Below are 23,260 nucleotides of genomic sequence, written 5' to 3'. Positions count from 1 at the left end.
ACAAATTCTCTGAAACACCTTGGGAGACTGCTTATGGTAGAGGATTTAACATTCAATTCATGAGCAACAGCTCTGTTGGACATTCATGCTGTCAGCATGCCAATTGCACACTCCCTTAAAACTTGGGACATCAGTGGCATTGTAATGTGTGAGATAACAGAACATTTCAGAGTGGGCTTTCATTGTGGCCAGGATAAGGCACACCTGTGCATAATCTAAAAATAATTTAAAAAAAAGTGCTTTAATGATTAGCTCGAGTAATTCGATTGGAAAAAAAAACCTTCAAATCAAATTTTGCCGCTTCGAGGATTCGTTTAGATTGGCGTTGAAATGGTTTGCTTTGAAAGTGTTTGCATTAGGTTTACTGATTTGCGTGGATACACTGCCCTCTAGTGGCAATAGTGAATATGATATAACTCATCCAACATAGCTGATTCCAGCTGCTCCCTGTTCAGACCAACATAAGGTTGTAAGTTTTTGTTTGTGCTAATACCTTTATGTCTTCTTAATTTAGTTTAGAAGTATATTTAGATTTTTTTCGGTGGGAATATATGTTTATATATTTATTTATTTATATTATATATATATTAAATTTTACCAAACAATTAGTTACTGTCTAATTATGCATTAACTACTGCTTTAACTCATGTTACTTAATATATCAATAAATGTTAGATAAGCAATTATATTAATTATTGTAATGTTACTTAAACATTAGTTATTGTCTAAAAATGCATTAACTAATGCTAATTAAGGGACCCTTATTGTAAAGTTTTACCATTTTTTTGTACCGTTTGAGGCTAAACTCAGGTATTTTATTTTTAAATGGATTTTGTGCTTTTGTGAAATGAAAGTACAATTCTGCATAGTTTGATAAAACACTCGGAAATTCTATTTTGTATTCGCATTTAATGCTCTTTTGAGAGTGCAATATTAGCAAGCCTTTGTTTTACATCCCTAAAATTTATTCTGCAACACATGAAATGTTCCTAATTTGAATACTTGACTATTCGAACTAATTGATAGATTAATCGATTATTTAAATAATCGACAGCTGCAGCCCTAATAAATCTTTGTCTAATCAACATCTTGATAAGGTACACCTGTGAGGTGGGATGGCTTATTTCAGCATAGGAGAAGTGCTTATTATCAGATTTAGACAGATTTATGAACAATATTTGGCAGAAATATTTATTTTGTATAGGTGCAAAGTGTTGTAGATCTTTGAAGTTTATATTTTTGTTCAGATGTTCCTTGGCTCGGTATCAGGTGGGATATTCTGTATTAACATATGCCAATTAGAGCTGTCCCGACTAGTCGACGTTGTCGACGTCATCGATGACGTAAATGCGTCGACGGGCAAAACATACCGTCGACGGGTATTGACGGGTTAAAAAAAAATTACATGCGGATAAAGTTTAGAATGGCGGGCGCTCGTGATGCAAGCGGTTGTTACTAACACCCCCAAGGGGGCCGCTGTTATTTCAATGTGACCGGCATTGTCAGATTGAGCAAAGAGGAAGAAAGTGGGCGAGCGAGAGAGGGAGCGAAAGAGAGGGAGTGAGATCGGTGAGTTTGGAAAGTGCGCGACTGCGCGGGTAGCGCGGAGTTCAGTGGCTGCAGCCCCTGCGTTTTTGTTTTGGACATTAAAAGTATCTATAAAGAGCCATCCGACGCCTCTCGGTGTTTTTATGCATGCCGCCGCCATCCTGAGGAGGACATGGGCCGAACCGACGACAACGAGCCAAGTGAATCGCCGGTTCATTCCTCACTATGGCGAGGAGTTGAAAACACCGCCAATTACCAAAAAGGGCAGAATTGGTGACACGTGAAAGTGGCATAAAGCCAAAAAAGCGGACCAGAATAGCCAGAGCCTGGAATTATATCAAGGAAAATATGGAGGGTGCCACTGTGTGTACTCTTTGCTAAATTGAGCTCCCATACCACGGTAGCACGTCGGCTATGAACACTTGAAGCGCCGTCACCCAAGTATAATTTTCGAAGACAACAAGAAACAACAAGCTAGCGGATTGTAAGTCCATACAACTTTCTAACGATGTTTTTTAAAATGGAAGTTACCTTTATGTGCGTCGTATCAACGTGCATTTTTATTTGATAAAATAATTAATGTATATATATAATTAAATATATATTTTTAATTATTATTACATTTATTAGGATCATGGAAGCTCCCACTTGGGGAAAATATATACATACATCCTGTATATACATAATATAATGAAAATATATATGGAAACAGCACTGGCCTGCTTACTGTAATCCATGACTGCACTAATGTTAGTCACTTTATATTATAAAGTATCATTGTGTATATACATATAGTAGTATACTATAAAATTAATACTGTATATTTAATTTTTGTTACTGTGAGTATGTGTGCCTCTCATTCAAAATAGTTGTGGTAATATTTCAGTGTGCCCTCTACTTTATCTATTTTCAGGTTAAAACAAACGAAAGTTGAACAGTTTTTCCCCTCCCCCAAAAATGCAGAATGCACACCAGAAAAAGCATCTGAACTCACACAAAGTATTCTGAAAATGGTTGTACGGGACATTTCGATTCATTTTAACATTTAGAACAATATAGACAATGACATAACACAAAAAGAGTGAGAATTGTTTTGACTCCTGTTAAAGAGGTGAAGTCTCAGTGTTTCCGTTTACATTTTTTTGCACTAGTTAATTCCAGCATCATTTGACCTCATTGTTTGTGACTTATTATTGATTTATTATTATTATTTATTATATTGATTTATGTTATTTATTTATACATTAATAAAGAATGTAGGTGTTCCAAAATGTTTTTTGTGAATTAATAAGCGTCAACAAAAATTTCATTATTAAAGTAGTAGTAAAAAAAAAAAAAAAATTATAAGATTAGTCGACTAATCGTAAAAATAGTCGGCTGACTAATCGGGAGGAAATTAGTCGATTGGGACAGCCCTAATGCCAATGTTTTTAATAGTACAGTATAATATTTTTCCCTTGTAGTTAGCAGTGTTGTTAATAACGGCGTTAGAATATTACGGCGTTACTAACGGCGTTATTTTTTTTAGTCGTGAGTTATCTAATTAATTACTTTTCTCATCTTGGCAACGCCGTTACCATTACTGAGGCGGGAAAGGCGTGCGTTACTATGGGTTACAATGTTGGTTGAATGACGCGAGAAAAGTCTGAGAGAGATGGACTCAAAGAGACCAGAGAGCAGAGCAGGAGTGGGGAGGAGGCAATGAAGTTGTGACGCAGTTGCCAATTTGATGCTAGGTGGCTCCAATAATACCTGACTGTAGCCGATAGCCTACAAGCTACGCCCACATGATGCTACTGTAGATATCACACACATATATATAAATATATATACATATAACTAGATGCAAATGATACACACGGCGGCATTAGCAACATATATATAAAGAACTAGATGCATTAGTAAACACAGCCGCCATCTTAAAGCTTCCCAGGAAGGCTCTGTTGTAGAGAACCTTCCTAGCGAACCTAAGTAACTTTTTAGCTAAAATGCTCCTAAATTGGCAAAATCTTGACTTAAATCTATCTTTAAATTAGGAAACAGTTTTAAAACTTACGCATGTCGAAAGTAGACAGAAGGGAAGTAATACTATAACGGGAGCAATTTTAACAACTTTAACGGTTGATTCACAACATTAAATGACTTCCAGACATAGCGAAGGTAACTATCTAGTTATCGCAATATCCGCAATACCCCTGTGTCTAGTTAAGTTTAGGGTAAAGAATTGGGCTAGGGCCAATTGTCCCAAATACCCTTTAAACTTCACATTGCGTGACCTGTTGTTTTTTTTTTTTTTCTCCTTTCTTTTTTTTTTTGGAGAAAAAAAAAACATGAAAATTATCACCAGTTAATTTGCCAAGTAACTAATTACTCTTACATTCAGGTAACTGAGTTACTAACGCAATTACTTTTTGGGAGAAGTAATTTTTAACTGTAATAAATTACTTTTTTAAAGTAACAACACTGGAGGTGGGATGGCTTATCTCAGCAAAAGAGAAGTGCTAATTATCAGATTTAGACAGATTTATGAACAACATTTTGGATAAATAGTTATTCTGTATAGGTGCAAAATGTTGTAGATTTTTTAAGTTTATATTTTTGTTCAAATGTTCCTTGGCTCAGTAGCAGGTGGGATATACTGTATTAACCTATGCCAAAGTTTTTACTAGTACAGTATCAGTTTTTTTACCTTGGTGCTTTTGTCAAATGAAGGGGAATCGATTCAGAAAGACAACAAAACGTTTTTTTTTTGTTTTTTTTTAATTATTATTAAATGTGTGGGTAAGGAAAGCCCATTACATTTTGATTTTTGGATGTGTCTATTTAAAGAATGAAAAGGAACATTTTCGGCGAAGATCTTATTTTTGAAATCTTTCTCTGATTACACACTGCACAATGTTGATGAGTGGATCAGTAGCCACGTTTACATGCTGACTTTTATTCATACCGATTCAAATCATTCCGAATGGAAATTTCAGATCAGCTGTTTACATGTCACTTCCTCTATTCCGATCCAGCGTTTACATGAGACTGCCTTTATTCCGAAAGGACGTTTGACAACTGCCGTCTGACATGCGCAGATTAATCAAAACAAAGCGTCACGTTGCAAAACATGGAGATCGATCGTCGGAGTGCTGCTGTTTTAACTTTAACCCACTTGTTGTGTTTGTGGGGTCGTATCCGCTTCTGCTGTTTTGCTCTTGCCTTGTAGTAGCCGGTTTTCCACCGGTTTCTAATCTGGTCAACGCTCCTGTCTATTCCGGCTTCGTGTAACCTCTCGTGAACTTTTTTAAATAGTTCACTGTTCCTCGTTTTACGCCCGTCCAAGCGAGCAATTATATTCAATTCTTTTAAAGTTTGAATTAAATACAATCTTTCCGCCGGACTCAAATTAGGTGCGCTGTGCTTGGAAGCCATGTTGCAAGTGACGTTACTTACGTCACAAAGTGACGTCACCACGTCAGTACGGAGCATGTGCAGAAAGAACGCAACCAGGCACCATTCCGCTTCCCTGTTTACATGATATAATTTTACTTCTATTCGGTTTGGGAAAAGGAATATTCCACCCCTGTGAATCGGAATGAAATTCCATTCAGTTTGGGCCTGTTCATTCCGAATGAGGTGTTTATATGGAACACATTTATTCGGTTTGAACAAATATTCCGATTGTAATTGGAATATTTGGCTCCATGTAAACGTGGCAAGTGTTTCAAGGTCTCCTCAGAAATTTAACACATTTTGTTTGGTACCAGCTGACTACCGTGCTTGGTGGTTTTGTTGAGAATTTGTATCACTGTACTCTTCTAACTGTGCACAGAATTCACTTCCAAAATTAAAGCAAATCCCAAAGGAGGCTTTGGATAATATGCTTGCAGCTCAGACAACAAGGAACACTTGCTGTTTACTTAAATGTACAATGACAAAATGAGGGAAGTAGGCTGTGTTGGCCAGCTACGTATTCCCCATGGGTGTGCTACTTGGCAAGTAATGAAACATTTCCTCATCTGAAATGATTAGAAGTCTGGACTTCTATTTCTCACTTTAGATTAAAATTATATGGTGTGACACAGCCCATTATTTCTTATTCTTAAAAACATTATTGAACAATAGCTGAATCTCAGCACATTTTTAGGCATAACTTTTTGGTGACTAAGCCCGACTTTGAGCTGCTGCTGCTGCTGCTTGCCTTTCCACATGATCAATGACAGTTTATTTTTTACTAGTTGCCTCATTGGTTCAACTACACAAAACTATGAATGCACACAAAAGTATGATCTGTAAATTAATAAATGTTGTTTTGTCTGGTTTAACATTCACATAATGTACCTGAAATGGAACATTCCAAGCCATGTAGACATGATTCTTATAGCCGTCCATCCAGACCTCAGCCACTCTTAAAGCATTGCGACGCACAAGTGCTGTCAGGTTTTCTGTGTAAGGCTTGTGAGCTCTTTCGATGTGCGCAATCCTAGAGCAGGGAAGGACCTCAACGCTTCCACCACACAACCATACCTTAATGAGAGAGAGACAAACACAATGAGTTTCAACTTCTAAAATACAACAAGAATAATTTCACAGTTTTGTTAATTCGTATTATTATTGTGATTTTAAAAATATTGAGAACATTACAATGAAGATCAATCACTTCACTTTACACAATAGGCTATTTTTTAGTTGCTGCACACGAATACCGGTAAATATAGCCACAATATACATTCCATCTGTTATGGCAGATATAATGTCTAATTCCTTTGTTATCCACCTCAAAATAAGCCTGTGGTGAATTGGCTGGAAATAGCCCTTTTCTGTTTGTGTGTGTGCAACAAATTTCTACAAATGGGCCTTCCTTCTTCCACCTGTCTTTGCAACAAATGGACCTATTGCTGGACAATACGGCAACAGTTGGCAATGGGCCTGCAGAAAATTAATCGCCAAATATGGAGATATGTGTTCATACCGAACTGTAAAAATGTACAGTGAGTGATCCCTCGTTTTTCGCAATTAATGGAGACTAGAGATGGTATTGTTGGGGCACCTAACGATTCGATTACGATTCAGAGGCTATGATTCGATTATCAATTATTGATCACCCCCCCCCCCCCTCCCACCCACCCAGCTATTAGCTGCTTTTAAGGTTTCGTACATTAGTTACAAAAAGTGTACACAAATCCTCTCAGGCTTAAATAAACTATTTCAGTATCAAGGTAACAGTTTAAAACAATAAATAAAGTACTCGAGTCCCCATTCTGTATTAGTAGCTTTAAAATACATTCAATTAATTTAATGTTGTGAATCAATTGTTAAAGTGGGTAAAATTGCTTCTCTTATCCCATAATTTCCCTTCTGTCTACTTGTGACATGTGAAAGTTTTAAAACTGTTTCATCATTTAAAGATGGATTCAAGTCAAGATTTTGCCGATTTAGGAGTATTTTAGATGAAAAGTTCGCTCGGAAGGTTTGCTACAACAGCCTTCCAGAGAAGTCTACTGCCTTAAGATGGCGGCTGTTTACTAACGCTGGCGAGTCTGTCATTTCACATCTAGTTTTCTATACACGTGCTAAAGCCGTCGAGTCTGTCATTTCGCACCTAGTTCCACATCTACCGTAGCATTATGTGGGCGTAGTTTGTAGTGGCTGTCTGCTGCAGTCAGGTATTATTGTTTTTTTATCTGGCGGCATGAGTTGAGCATGATGTTTACTCTTGGTCCGTTCCTCATTGCATCCAAAAGACCGCGCTGATTGTGTTTTAGTTCCGCTTTACATGGCTTATTTCAATAATCAAAATTTCAATGTTTGCGAATCATTCTCAAATCTTCCATGGCCGAATTGGGAATAATCTAAGAATCGGAAATTTCGCACACGTCTAATAGGGACTGCCACCCAATACAGCGAAAAACAAATCAATGTATTTATGCAGACTTAACAGTATTGGAAAGAAAGAGAAACCTATAAGACATGCCCTCCCCTTTTTTCCATAGTACAATTTAAAACAAACAAACAAACAAACAAACAAACCCTTACATGCATAGGTATATTTTAATAAATTGTTTTTAAGCACTGCAAATGTAATAGTTATAATATAAAGGAGGTATATATAAAAGAAAACAATGAGTTGTACACAAATACTGTTTTTTTTTTTTTTTTCCAATTGAAAAAAAAAAAAAACCTCGATGGAGTGAGGGCACGGGATCATTGTATATCTCACCATTCTCTATGCATTTGTTCATCAAATTCACTTCATTAGGGACAGGGTAATCCTGGAGCCCAGTTAACTACAGGCAGGAGGCAAATACACCAAGAACTGGTTGCCAAACAATCACATTTTGTAATACAGGGAGTCTATGGGTCACGATGTCCTCGACCTACGTCGTTTCGACATTTATACGCCTGTGCCTTGTCGGCTATTTAGTCCTCTTCACTAGTGTTTCTGTTTAGCTAGTGCACAGTGCTTGTCTGTGTTTGTGGGTGAGAGTATCTCTGCCATGTACGGCCTCCTTTTTTACATTATGGCCCCAAAGAAGAAAGCTAGGTCCAACCAAAAGAAAAGCAATTACCATGGAAACAAAGCTTAACATCATAAAAAGAACGGAGAGAGGACAGACATTGACGAACATCGGTCAAGATATGCTGCCTTCACCTTCCTGGTGCCGGGAGTGGCGATGGAGCGGCGTAGGGTCAGTCACCAACGGGCTTACACTCACAAAGGATTCACACGATTACTGGGTTCTAGATCAGAGAGCTGATTTGTGTACACTCTACCCCTTTCAATCACTTAGCTTATAGACAGGCCCCCCACATGGTGTCAACCGGAAATACATCTTGCTGACGATATCACCAACATATTAGTAGTTAGTGTAGACGTTCAATGTATTTCTTGTTGTCGTTTGTTTGTATTTCTTTTCTTTCTTCTCTTGTGTTTCTTTTCTTCTGTTCCCCCATAACCCCTTCCTGTTCGCTGCTTTGTCATAATAAATGAGGTATGTTGAATGATGACAACGGGAGTATGTCATACTCTCAATGTGAAACATTAAAACTGTTCAGACCAACCGGGCACTTAGACTTCCATTCTCCATGTCAAACAGCTGAACAGAACAGGTTTCTAAAAAAAAAAAAATGTATATATATATATTTATGCTGCCTTCTGACCAAAGTTAAACCATCACGCACAAACGCTTTGCTCTTCGCCGAAGGCAGTTATTTTGTTCACACACATTGCCAACAATTTAAGTCCGAGAAATCAAACAACGTAAGATTCATATAATGTAAAAATAAGGAGAGTAATGTAACAAACTGGGTTGCATGTATGCTTCAGGTTGCAATGTTGATATGTTGAGTATTGTGTTTTCTGGGCTGTCCCTAAGTATATCCGACTGGAGTGAGAGAGGGGTGGACGAGAGAGCGAGTTGGTTTTGTTTTCGTCGGTTAAGGCCTAGAGTAGTCAGATTATATATTACACATTATTATACTGTACTATAACCTATTACATAACCGCATTAAGCCACAGAAATACACACACAAAAAAATTATTAAATTCCGGCGAGAGAAAAAAAATCTGCAGAAGTGAAGCATAATTCGTCCAAAAGGAGTGCATGAGTGCCCTCTAGTGGAAAAAAACAGTTCTTAGTTTGAATAGATGAATCGTGAATAGTTTCTTCATAGTTCCTATTATGGAATTATAAGGATCATATCTCTGATTTTCCATGGTCAATCGGTGCCAAATAAAATCTGGGAGAGAGGTTAAAATCCGCGCTTTCATGTTGAGGTCAGTGCTCTATGTCAAATACCTAATTTTTTACAATGCTTCAAAGATGCTGCCTGATTGAAGAGGCTGGCATGATCATAGAATGACAGCCTCAAGTCTAATTGGTATAATGGAGTAGTATAGCCCAAAGTAGCGGAGTAAGAGTAGTGTTTCTTCTGCACAAATCTACTGAAGAAGATGTAAAAAGTATGGCTTCGTAAAACTACTCTTAGAAGTACATTTTTCTCAAAAAGTTACTCAAGTAAATGTAACAGAGTGAATGTTTTGATGATGAAGTTTAGTACCCACCTCTGAATCTCATAATAATATTTTTTTCCCACCGTAATATTACTTCACACTCCTAATATTCTCCCTCACTTCTTCTCCATCCACCTCTCAGTAGTAATGGTAAGTAGAGCATAATTTTTCAGTTTTTAATGTATTTTTAGTTTATTCACACAAAGTATTTTGACATAAATTTTCAACTTTAGCGGTGAAATCTGACTTACGTGATAATTCAAGTTGCGTAGCCAGCGTAGGAACGGAACTCCTTCGCAACTCGAGGACTCTCTGTATTAGAGGTCTGAGTAACAATTTTGAGATTTTTCTTTTTGTAGCTGCAATCTGTTTGCACATGAATGTATGAAAAATGAGATTGGTGTGTGAAAGGACAGGATGCCGAGTAAAATTGAAATGAGCAGGGATTCAGAAAATAAACGGGAAATAAAATTAGATGTGGAAAAATGAATGACATTGCATTGAAAATACACAACTGGCATTTACATTCTAATAACTATATTCCTAAGTCATATATTGGCATCTTTTTAACTTGTTGGCTACCACTGAAATTGATAGACATCTAATCTATTTTAACTGGCTGGCACGAGGCACAGACGTTGAATTACCCAAATGCAACACATTAACCTTATACATGTTCAAAGGGCAACTAAAGAGTTTTTCGGATGAGCGTTTTACTCAGTTAATTTGGCCAGAATGCATCATTCGCAGTCTCAAAACTCAAATTACCCCAAATTACAGCGTAGTTTTAAGAGTTACTCCCATAGCAACACCTTAGCAACGAGGGACGCGCCTCGCTGCCAGCCACAACTCGATAACGTCAATTCCTGATGACCTCGCCAGCACTCCAAGACGAAAGTATAGCACTACGCTATCCTCGCAATATATTGCAAACGTTTTCTGGGTTTTACTTGAGAGAATCGTCATGCCATGTCGCTGTGTAGCGATGAATTGCTGACACCAAGGCGCAAGAATATGAATGGGCCAAAAAAACCTTTTCTGCAAGGATTTGGACATCTTTTGTGAGAGTCAAGCGGAAGAACTTCTCCACGGCTGTTTGATCGCGTCTTTGCTTTCAACATTTCAGCGACAACAGCTTTGAAAGCCTAGGAGGATACAACCTGAGTTTTTCAAAGACGTAAGTAGACCCTTACTGGCAATTTGAAACGTTTATTCGCGACCTGTTTTTTGTTGTTGTTGATTGCCTGTCATAAGACAGCTAACAGGTTGTCTATTCAGGTCAATTTGATACATTTATTACTAGATCTATATAACTACACATCTGTTTTTGAACTCACCCTGATACCAAGCTCCACATTCTCCCCACCATAAACATCCATGCCCTCATCTAATAGGCCAATTTCCTCAAAGTACTTCCTGTCAACTACGAAGCATCCAATCAGAGCGGGACTCCTAAGAGGAGAAAAAGATGAACAGATTTTCAATACAATGAAATGATTAAATTGATAACTTCATGAAACCTACAGTACTGCTGATTTTTAGTTTTTCCACTTTTTTTTTTTTTTTAATTTCCTCAAAAGTAGCAAACAAATACAACATAAAATTAAATAACGACAAAACCTTGCATTGCAGTTTACCGGATAGGAGCTGTGTGGTTGCGCAGTGTCCACCAGGATTTGGGTGGGTTGAGGTACCGACACCAAAGCTCCCAGTCGAAGCCCTGAGCAGACAGCGGGTACTCTTCCATCTCAAATGTGTCATATTTAATGTTGTCGAAAGAAGGCGACACCACCCGAGTCCGGTTTTCCTTTATTCGCTGAAGAACTGGCTCTGCCCTGTGGGACGCAAACCACAAACATATCTAAATACTTGGCAGACAGTGATTCAGGAAAATCTTATTCAATCAATTGAAAAATCTACCCACTTTTAATGCAAAATAACAATGCAGATGAAACACGTTCATGTAAATCAGAAGCCCTTATTATTACCGAATTTGTGTTTTTTTTTGTTTTTTTTGGGGGGGGGGCGGCGGGGTTTAACACATCCAATGTTCAAAAATAGGACAGACACTTCACATTTTCAACTATTAGCATTTAAAGGCACTGTCCTGTCAAAGTAAAAAAATCATAATTTTTTTGATTGGGTGAAAGTAAAGACTGTTAACAACCCTGCCAAATTTGCATGAATAAAAAAAATCAAAGCAATAAAGCTTATAAAAGGGAGAAAAAAAGGCCTGCTAGTTTTAAGATGCAGTAGGCGTGTCTGATGACTGTGCTCAAATCACATCTCTTCCATGTGACGACTGTCAATCAAACAATCGGTGTATGGCGCAGGTCCCTGAACAATTTGTGCAACCTGAGCTGTTTATGTACTGACACTGTTCTTATGATCATATGCAGTCGTTTTTATCAAAATATTACATAGAAATCATGAATATTATGTATTGATTTCAGTCTTTTGGGACAAGCCGCCAGAAGCTGAAAACTAGCTTTAAGTGTCTCGAGTGAGATGCATAGAAAATCAGTTCAACTATTCCAGAGGCATCTTGCAAAACTACAAAGAAGCAATATCACAACTAGTAAGGAATGCATTGTCTCTCATAATGTTTTTTCATTGGAAGGTAAATCTAGCCTCTGGCCCCCAGTATTTATTTCTATAAATATTGTTTCTTTTGATATATGTCCAATTATGGGGCTCTTTTAATCCTTCTGCTGTGAATTTAAATTAGTTTGTCACTACTAGATGTCATACATTCGTTGCAAGTCCTCCTAGTTCAAATGGATTGGACGACTATTGCCCTCAATGGCAGCCAATTGTTAAAGGCTTTCTAAGGGCTAGGCCATAATTGCCCATCAAGAATACTACTAAGATTTCATTCTTCTATCTCTGTAATTTAGCCATAGGGGAACTTGTTGAACTTGATTAATTCGTCTAAGAGTCCTTGAGCAAGGTACTGAACCCCACGTTGCTCCTGGTGCTGCGTCACCAGTAGGTGAATGGCGAGATAGTCTAAAGCGCTTTGAGGGCCTTGAATTCGACATGTTTCTTCGACAACTGTAACGCGTTTCTCTACGGCAGTGCTTCTCAATTATTTTCTGCGACGCCCCCCCAAGCAAGACGTAAATGTTTCGCGCCCCCCCAAACTATCTGCCGTCACTGTAAATAGTATTATTTGTCTATAAAATTACTATCATAAATACGCATCTGCCTAATATTGTGTCCCTTTTTTCTAATAAAGAAAAAAAGTAACATAGATCAACTTATAATAAAGTATAACTTTATTAACATTGTTTTGTTTGTAACAGAGAAGACTTGACGTGCATCAATTTGCCTGAATTAAAAAAAAAAGTCACATTCAAACTGTAAAAATACATTCAAGGTACATTTTTGACCATTTGATACTGAAAAATAAAATGTAATAAAATCAGTAAATAATAACAAATTCAAATTGATTAGAAACATTCCCTCATGAGGACAAAATGCCAAAAAATTTGACCGAAAAAACAAAAATGAATAAAGGAAAAAAAAAAAAAAGAGTGTCCTTGGACAGAAGGACAGTTTTTATTTTTGCTGCTCACACTCAGTATTACCTCCTTTGCAATGGTGTGGAGTCATTTTGCAATGAGTATGCTAACAATGCTCACTGGTTTACTGATATAACACTGACAAAGCAGGACGATTGTTGGCAATATTCGGCACGTTTTCGCTGAAAAACAATCAAGCGGCTTATCAATGAGATTGGAGTCGAATGTCTTTAAGTGGCGTCTTAATTGATTTGGCTTCTGGCGGTCCGCTATAATTATTTTTAGACACAGTAAACAGTCTTTCCTCATCACCCACAGTATTAAAAGTCAAAGCTAAAAGGCAAACGGCACGAACAAAGCGCATTCTCGGCGGCCGAAGTAGAACCGTAGGTGAGGGCGGTCGTCGTGACGATCCCAAGCCGAAAATGGCACTTATCGGGCGGCGGCGTGAGAACCGGACAAGACAGTGGGTCGCTGCGTGAGTGAGTCCGGTCGGAAAACGGCTTTCGAAAACGGCGGCGGCGCACTGCTCTTCATATTTGTTTTCTGTGTGATGAGTGCTCTTCCTTAGTTCAAAAATACTGCACGCACTCTGAAAATGAGAGCGCCACTGCCACCCACTGAGTGGATGCGCAAGTACACTTTATTCCAGTACGGCAGAAAAAAAAAAAAAAGCATGTTCCCCGAGGTCACATGCGCCCCCCCTGGCATCGCTCTGCGCCCCCCCAGGGGGGCGCGCCCCACTATTTGAGAAGTACTGCTCTACGGTCTTCCATGTCTAGTATAAAAGTACAAAATGCCACACCGAGACTTTTAACGAGGGTAAAAAAGTGATCGAATTGGGTGGAACTTAGGACGGAAATGGTGGTGCAGCCACACCCGGGCCTCTAGGGGGTACGGGTGCGCGACGGTAGTTTCCCAAAATAATGTATGATAATTAGAGATAAACCGATTATTGGCTGGGACGATAATCAGTGCCGATATTTAGAAATATGACATATATCAGTATCAGGCGATATGAAAAAAAAAATCAATTTAAAACTGAGTTATTTCGGTTCAGATGCAACTGCGCCTCTCTCTCCTGCCTCTGATTGGTTCAGTTGGTAATGGTAAATGGAGCTACACTTCGTATTTCGCCTTTCCACCTTTTTAGGGCCCTAAAAAGCGCTTCACACTATATTCTCATCTACCTACTGGTGATGCAGAACCAAGGGGTTTAGTATCTTAGCTCAAGAATACTTAGACGAGGTCATCAGGGCGGAGAATGGAACTCACAACCTTTGTGTTGGGGAACTACTACTTTACCACCCTCTATCATTAGCTATTATTTTCCATTTGTGTGATTCAATAAACATGCTTTCGGCATTTCAATGAAGTTCAGTGCTTGCATTATTTTATTTTTTTTTTACGCCAATTTTTACACTTTTACTGCAAATATATGCCTAGCTCCAAAAACCTGTTTACAACCCCTCTACTAATAATCGGTATCAGTCCTGAAAATACCATATCAGTCGATCTCTAATGATGATGCGTGGAGGTATAATCAAGTGTATAAGTGTTCAAAATTGTCTGCCAGCTCCCAGTCCATTTGTGTTACAGTTTCAGGTTTTGCTATTGACCTGAAAATTATTCCAGTGTCTCGTACCTTCTTATCTTGTCAACATATTGGCACTGTGTGTTCCTTCCCGTAACTATGATCACAACATGCGGCTATTAGTGACTCCGAGTCCAAAAATTAGGTTTGCAGGTTTAGTTAAAGATACAGTACACGTAGGCCTCTTTTACTGACACTCTTCTTCTCTCTCCCATTTTCTCCCCCCACTGGGACAGAGGCTACTTTACTTCGAATGTTTTGCTGTGGTGCTTTGTCTTTACATTGGTTATTATTAGGGTTTGTGGAACGGAGGGGATCTTCTCGCAGGCACGTGGAGGCAACAGCTTGTGAGCTGCAAAATGTTTATTTGTTGTAGAGGATGAAGACCAAGTTAGAGGTCAAGTTGATATTGGTAGGCGAAGGGGGCGGGGGAGCTGTAAGGTGGTGTATGGACAGGCGGTGGAACCAGACGAGTTAATCGGGTGAAGAGTTGGTGCGTCCACATGGCTTACAAAGGGTGTTGATAGTAATTGCCTGCAACTGTGTCTGCTCCACCCGTCTGCCATCCAACCTCTACTCAATCAAACACACTCATGTGCCAAGGTGTGGCAGGACTCAGGAAGGAGGGGCAGGGACCTTAGCAGGTTGGTGGAGTTGGTGGAATTGCTTAGAGTTGTGCTATGGTTGGCATCCATCACTGCCTGGTCAATCTAGGAAGAGCGGTTCCCCCATTTTGTGGTTCCTTCTCAAGGTTTCTTGCCAACTACCCCAAATAAATAAATAAATAAATACCGTCAGGTGCTGGAGGCAGTTGCATAGAGCAGAGCTCCAAACATGTCAACCACTGCGGGTGCTTTGGAGATTCTCTTTACCTGACCAGAATGACTGAAACTTGCAATGCAACTTGGGACTTGCTACTGGAAATGGAACTTGCAACTGGTATTACAGAAGACTTGAAGCATGCACACTGTGGCTTCAGTGACCAGGACTTATGATCTCTGGAGGAAGATTAGTGTCATCAGAGCTCCTTTTCTTTGTGTACGATGCAGAGCATAGCTGACTCAGGTGATATTGTTCGATGGACTGAAGGATTAATATAGTCCTTGCTATGCCTTTTTAACCTGAATCCATCACAGCAGCGGCTGCCAGTTGTCCTGAACAGCAAGACCATCCAATGGTAGTAATCCAGCGAATGCTCAAGTTTCAGGTCCAAACAAATCTCAGCAAACCTGATGGAGACATTGCTGGGGTGTCTCTACTGATACCTACTGCATACTGCTCAATGTTTCGAAGCAGCCTGATTAGCGACGTCCCACCCTCTTTCCAAAGCGCATGTAAAAATCAAAATACAGTTGTACCTGAAGTTCAAACACCGATGTTTCTGTGGGGCTGGATCAACGTAATCAACTTTCAAAATAGAAATTCCAATTGCGATCAATTACATTTGCAGTTCTTTGTTGTAGATGGCGCTGAAAGGGATTTTTACTCACACATTATTCAACCATCGTCCCTCGTCTGGCGCCATTAAGGATTCTTATACTAGTATTTACGAATGATTAAGCGGCAGATGATGGATGGATGGATTTGTTCCTTTAGGATTCTTGTATTTGTGTTTTCCTCCCAAAATATGAATTAAAACACAAATGACATGGATGCTTTTTTTCACATTTAAAATAAGTTAAATTAAACTCACCACCCAGTGTTAAATTCCACATGTGCATCAAAAAAAGCAACCACAGCTGCTGAAGCAACCCTCCACCCACTCACTCTGGATCTGATCAAGCCTTCCTGTTTCTGGTGATGGACCACTTTGATGAACTCAGGTCCATGTTGAGCATTCATCTCGTCTACAAAACTTTGAAGGTGCTCTTTTAGTTCCACTGCAAATAAAAACAAACAAACAAACAAACAAACAAACAAACAAAAACAGTCATGTAATTTAAAGGTAATACAAATATGAAAGCCTCAATTTCTATGACTTTAATATAATATAATTGAATGTCACCCCAATCCCCCACCACCTTTTTTTTGTCCAATGGAAGAACACATTTTAATGCCAATGCTTGAAATTGGGTGCTGAAATTCTTACTACAAGTATTAGGATAGATACAAAAGTTGGTAAGAAAACCAAGGTTTAAAATACATAATACTCTATAGGATGGGTACTACTTCAGTTAATTGATGGCATCAGCTAAGATGCACCGGTCGTACTGAGAAAATAAATATGCGTCGTCTTAAATTACTTACCGGTGATCTGCTGTATCATTACACATGGTTGTAGCGTGGGGGAAAAAATACAGACGCTCCTTACAGACATGCCCTTGAGGCCGTCAATTTCACAATCCTTAAGTAGGTCATGCTTAAGCGTCAAATGAATCTGCCGGCTCACTTTAGGACAAAACTGCAAACTAATTTAATGGTAATTTACCAGCTAAAAACCTAGTCACAATTCTGGATCATTTACAGGAAGCATTGTTTTCCGAATGCAACCGGCAATGTTTTGCTTCAGACGCACAGGTTGCTGACATAGCAATCATATGGCTAAGAGCATGTGAGAGTACTTAACATTTATTCATCATCACAGCAACACAGACCCAACCTTTAAAAAGCAGTAAGCAAAGAACAGATAAGATCGAGATAGCAAACTGGAAAGACTTTAAAGTCTCACAGTTAATAACATGACCATTGTAGGTGGAATTGGGGTTTGGTTGTGGCCATTGGTGTTCATGTTGTGGCAAAAGGCCTGTCGCGATAGCAAATTTTAGTAGGCGATATATTGTCTCATAAATTATTGCTGGTATGTGATATTATTGTCCTTTTTTTTTTTTTAAACCAATTCAACCACTAATGTTATGACAATATCCTAATAAATGGTAAATGGTGTTATACTTATATAGCGCTTTTCCACCTAATCACCCATTCAAATGCAATATATTGTTATTCTTAAAAAAACAAAAAAAAAAACCACACACACAATGCATAACGAGTCGTTTGAACGCTAGCTACAGTAAATCCAGAATATGAAATAGGCATGAAACCCAAAGCCACTTTTGTTCTCTGCCAATTAGAGCCCATTAAAAGTGTTTATTTGATCCAAAATGACTGTCATCTTGTCCTGCAAAGTTCACGTTAGCAAATTTGAAGCCAAATTATTCATTGCCAATCAGATTTTTCATGATGGGTGTCATTTTAAAGCTATTCTTAGTGTAGAATCTGAAGTATGCGAGATTAACTCCAGAAATCATTATTTACATGTTGAAAATGATATGCTTTTATTTTGAAATGTTCACCGGAAGTAGGTTTGCTAAGCCGCTAACCGTAAGCTTTACACTCCGTTAAGAAAAAAAAAGTGCACTTCAATGTTTTTGCAAATGTTGTTAACCAGTTGTTTTCATGTTGGTGGTGTTAACTTTTAACTGCTATTTTGCGTTTTGGAGAAGACTGCCAATTTTTTATAGCAGGCTAAAGTGGTTAGTACAATGTTTTTTTCCATTAGCTTCAATGTAGCAATGCTAACGTTTTACAATGTTTAATATCGATGTGTTTCCTTATTTTGTCCGTCTGAACTTTAATTCCACGACGTGTTGATGACCAGTAAACATCTGTGAAAGGAACTGGCGCCTCATATGCCATCAACACGCACATGTGCCGAGTGCACGCAGCACACGCAAATATGCGCTGGCACAAATGTATGCACGCACGCACGCGGCGATAAATCACATCTGGGAAAATTACCGCCCTCATTTTTATGTACCGTGCGATAAATTGACTTATTGCATATCGCGACAGGCTTAATTGAGGCAATAGGCGTTCACGCTTTTTTCTTTTACAAAGCGTTTAGAATATGTAGTTCGCTTCACACTTCTCAACCACTGTACTATTTGGATGGGATTAGTATTACCTGCGGACCCCTGGTAATTTAGGCAATTACCGCCCAGCCTCTGGGTTAATTGCTACACATCTGCGCAGTAGAAGTCAGTAAATTGGTCTATTTCACTAACATTACGGCTGCATAGGGGAGCCTTTCTGTTTGTTTTGCCGACCCGCCGAGCTCTGTCTGAATGTGTACGGGGGTGTTCGATCTTGCTAAGGAGAGTATTTTAAGGGCCTTTTTGGCTGACTCAGAAGCCCCTGGAGCTCTGCCTGAAGGTCCACGCCGTGTCACCAATATGGGGCTCTTTTATAATTTGCCCTCAAAAAGCTTTCAAGACTGCAAATGAAAACAGCTTTCATCACTCAGGAAGGATACAAAAGGGTGAGCGATTACTGAAAGAAACAATGACAAAATATTACCGAAAGGAAAAAAAAAACAACATAAAAATGGCACGCAATTACAATAACGAACACTGAAATCCACATGGGACTAGTATAAGCATTGGAAATCTGTGTTTAGTGAATTTTATTGTACAATTACAGACAAGGCACATTTGCCGTATCTCCACAATGATTAAAAATCACCAAAGGTCCACAGGTACACCTAATTCCCTGACCAACTCCTGGCACCTGTGAACAGGTATTCCAGCCCAAGATAATTTGAAAACAGTCGGAAATTCCTCTGTATTTCTTACTTTTGCCTCAAAAATAGCACCTGTGATGTCACCTCATACATTTTATATCAAATTGAAGTCTCAGTCTTGAACTGGCCACTCCATAACTGTAATTTGTTGGCCTGAAACTAAGATGCTGTTGATGTTTGCGTCGTTGTCTTGCTGAAAAAAACAATTTCAAGGGTATTTCCTGTTAAGCATAAGACAACATGACCTCTTTCAGTATTTTGATATATGGAATCTGATCCATGATCGCTAGTATGCGATAAATAGGCCCAACACAATAGTAACAGAAACATATATCATGGTGCTCTTCTGAATATATTGTAGCCTGATTTCAGTGATTTCTGTTTTTATGTTTGTAACAATATTTGTCACTAAAAATTGGGTCTTGGGCGACCTGAAAGGATTTCAGTGTATGACTGAATCAAATAATAATGCACAGACATGAAATATGTTATGAATGATGAATAGAGTTCTCATCATCAAAAAGTTCTCCACCTTTATTATTATGGCAACAAGGAAGCAACTTCACGTATTTCTTGTTGCTTGCACTGATATGAATTAATAATATATTGTTGCAACAAAAAAGCTTTAAAACAAAACTGGAAACGGAAAACTGGAGCATCCTCTGGAACAATTCTTAGTTTCACGGGTGAATTATGTAAAGGCCAGCACAACATATGGTTTTGTGCAAATTTGCGTATTTTTGTTCCAGTCAAGGTATCTTTTTTAAATAAAACATGCTTATTTAACCAGACTCCTGAATTTTTGGTAGCTATTAGCCAAATTAATGTCTGACTGCTCAATATGCCAGGAAATGTACACTGACAAAGATTCTGTGTTGCTTAAGCTTGATTAAGATAAAAAGAGTACATTTAAAAAAAAAAAAACTCGATAAATCTGTGCGTGTGTATGGGTAAATGTAAAAGGTATACGTACATTTATCATACAGAAAATCAATAGCCAAAATGGGACTAAAAATGTGGTTTACGTCCGAAATGCTTTTTTCACCAAAATAACATGACCGAAACCAGAAGTGCACTTGTCTTGCTACTCGAGGCAACATGTCCGTTATAGGGGTATATGTCGGCTCAACGCAGCTATGAGGACTTAGCCCCCTTTGAGCAGCTATCTGAAGGGATAAGCTCCCCTGATGCATCTATTATTGTAGCACTCACTCTTCCTCCAAGCAATTAGGTTCAGAGACCACGGAGCAGAGGTTGGTAGAGTAGCTGAAGGTCTTACTCAAGTAAGAGTAGTGATACTCAAATAATATTACTCAACTAATAGTTATCCAAAAAAGTGAAATAAAAAGTATTTTACTAAAAAAGTATTCGATATTATGAGTAACAGCTCACAATGTCAGTTTTCTTTTAAAATAATGGTATATATATATTTTTTTCTCAGCATGTCATCTATATGATCTGTTATTTTATTGTACTATAATCTACTACATGACCATATTTGGGCCAAAATAAACCCAAATCAGCGAATTTCAATGAGAAAAATCTACAGACATAAAACGTCACCTGTCCAAAGAGCATGAGTGCCTTCTAGTGGATAAAACATATTCCTGACCATGAAATTAAAATTATCATATCGGTGCCAAATAAAAACTAGCAGAGAGGTTGAAATCGACGTTTTCGAGTAATAATGACTGACGGTAGCGCTCTATGTGAAGTTGTCTATTTTTACGGTGCTTAAAAGGCCAAGTGATTGGACAGGTCAGTGTAATCATAGGAATTCTGACTGCAAGCTTGTGTGTGGTAATGTGACTTTTTAAAAATTTTTTTAAAACATCTAATTGGTATAATGGAGTCATGTTATTGTTACAAAGTCAAATCTACAATGCAATGTATCCAACACAGTGTAGCCAAAAGTTGCAGGGTAAGAGTAGTGTTTTTTCTTTAAAAAAGCACTCAAGTGAAAAGTATGGTGGGCTAAAATTACTGTTAAGGCTTATTAATGCTTCTGCGTTGAGATGATGGTGGACCCACGCTGTTAACGCCGACTGGGTTTACGACGCTACGCCAGAACCTGACGTGAGCCTCCACAAAATGTGTCATGAGGTGAACGTCAAAGGACTGTGATTGATCCGCTTAGAATGTTGTTTCCGGTTCAGCACAACAACGCAGCCGTTTTCAAACATTCGCAAACTGTGTCACCAACGCTTCAATATTGGTTTTAACAACATTTGTTGTTCATTACTGATTAGCCGCAGCTGCAAATACACATGTTCCATCTCCATTACCATTGCCGTCTATGACCGGAGGAACACCAAAGGAATTCGACTCCTATTCGTCTCCTAGAACCGTACGAAGACAACGCCACACTCCTCTAGTGGCTTGGTGGTGAATTATAGAGCAACGCGCTGCCTTGACGCAGAACTTCAAATGCTCAATGACGACGTAGGGTCAAGGCCGTTGCTCCGCCATCAACGGAGTGCAGAAGCATAAATCAAGCCTTAGAAATACATTTTTCTCAAAAGGTCACTCAACTAAATGTCACGGCATAAATGTAAAGCACTATTTAGATGTGGGAATAAATGTTGCCTTACCAGTGAGAGACTTTTTAGTGCTGCAGCTCATGTACTCGATGAGCGGAGGAAAAAACGTCAATGTGATAAGTGCTATTGATTTTCTGCTTTTTCATTAAATAAATACATTTAGAGTAGTAAAATTCGATTTGAACTCATTTGCTCCCAAAAACGTATAAATATGTTCTATTTTTAATTGCTTCAGTGTCCCAAAAACGTATGTATACGTCTTTTGCGTTTTTTTTTTTTTTTTCACAATCGGCATCTATAGGTTCCCATGTATCTCAGATAGAATGCACAAAGCTCAAAACCCATTTTAAAGCAATAAAACTGGCCACTGGAGGGCAGTAGTGCATTTGGTTGGACCTGCAACCCTATTCAACGGCAACCAACGGCCAAGCCGCAGAGCCGGGGAGAGGGCGGAAGATGACCGAATGGATGACAGGCGGCGGACAACTGAGCAGAACAACCGGTAGAACGCCCGGGATGCCAGGCGCTGGACGACCGAGCAGAACGACCGGGACCACTAGATGCCGTACAGTCTGTGCTGTTCGCGAACAGAGCCCGCAGAGACTTAAAAAAAAAATCATCTTTTTGAAACAGGCAGCGATGAAGGAAAAGTTTAACCCGCTGTTGCAGCCAACACAATGTCATCTTTCAGTTAGTCATGTGTAAATAAATTGTTACTTTGCTATCAAAAGCTCTATTTGTCTTGTTGTTTCTGGTTTTTTTTTGCACAAGGAAAAACATTATTCAGATTTTTGGGATGTAACTAAAGCAAAAAATAGCTGTGTTAAAGTCAAAGTTATGTTTGAAATGTATGCGTTCACAAAAAGCTCAATTTCTCTGTTTTTTCATCAGAAATTTGAAAAATGCTCAAACTATTTTCTAATGCTGATTTCTAAAGAATGGAAAAAGATATGAACTTACTTTTCTGCTGAAAGAAGAGAGTCTAATGTTTCTTTTGGTGGGTTCCATGTTTATATAGCAATAGAACAGAATTTTCTGTGGGCCTTGCAAAATCAGTCAAAATCCAGTAAAACGGCCGGGAGCGAAGGGCCTTGCTCTGGTGAAAATGGCTGGGAGTGAATGAGTGAAGCATATAGATTGTAGCTATTTATTTCCATTCATTCACTTGGATATACTAGTATATCTGTTCATTTCACATGATTGCACATGATCATTCTTTGTTCTCATAGCTGTGTGTTAATCTACAGTACCGCTTGCGTACAAGGACTTTTTCTTCCATTATTTTGTCTGGACTGGTTGATCTGTGTACATCCATGAATGAACATGAGTATTTTTCCTTCATTCTGGAGGGGATCAGTGATAGGTTATACCCCCTACGTGCGTCGCCGTTTCGTAGCTTTGCCGTTGCAAGGATGGGCAGTCATAGCTCCAAGTTGGCAACCAAGCATTGTTTACATTGTATTTGTGTTGCACATTCCTGCCGTGAGGTGATGTGTTCGTTTAGCATCTTTGGGATGTGTTGTAAGTCCGATTGAGTGT

At 38.7% G+C, this 23,260-nt stretch overlaps 1 protein-coding gene across 1 annotated transcript in view; it reads right to left on the bottom strand.

Moving 5' to 3' along the window:
- The window catches only part of LOC130915869 (polypeptide N-acetylgalactosaminyltransferase 18-like), a 228,784-nt gene that overhangs the window by 72,888 nt on the left and 132,636 nt on the right, over nt 1-23,260 (bottom strand). The window contains exons 5-8 of the mRNA XM_057836033.1: nt 16,359-16,545; nt 11,185-11,382; nt 10,885-10,999; nt 5,875-6,060 (exon numbers count right to left, since the gene is read on the bottom strand). Of these exons, the coding sequence (XP_057692016.1) occupies nt 5,875-6,060; nt 10,885-10,999; nt 11,185-11,382; nt 16,359-16,545 (686 nt within the window). The remainder of the gene's footprint in view (nt 1-5,874; nt 6,061-10,884; nt 11,000-11,184; nt 11,383-16,358; nt 16,546-23,260) is intronic.

The sequence above is a fragment of the Corythoichthys intestinalis genome, chromosome 5 (genome assembly GCF_030265065.1).
Source record: "Corythoichthys intestinalis isolate RoL2023-P3 chromosome 5, ASM3026506v1, whole genome shotgun sequence".
Taxonomy (NCBI): domain Eukaryota; kingdom Metazoa; phylum Chordata; class Actinopteri; order Syngnathiformes; family Syngnathidae; genus Corythoichthys; species Corythoichthys intestinalis.
This window is presented reverse-complemented; position numbering and strand designations above follow the sequence as displayed.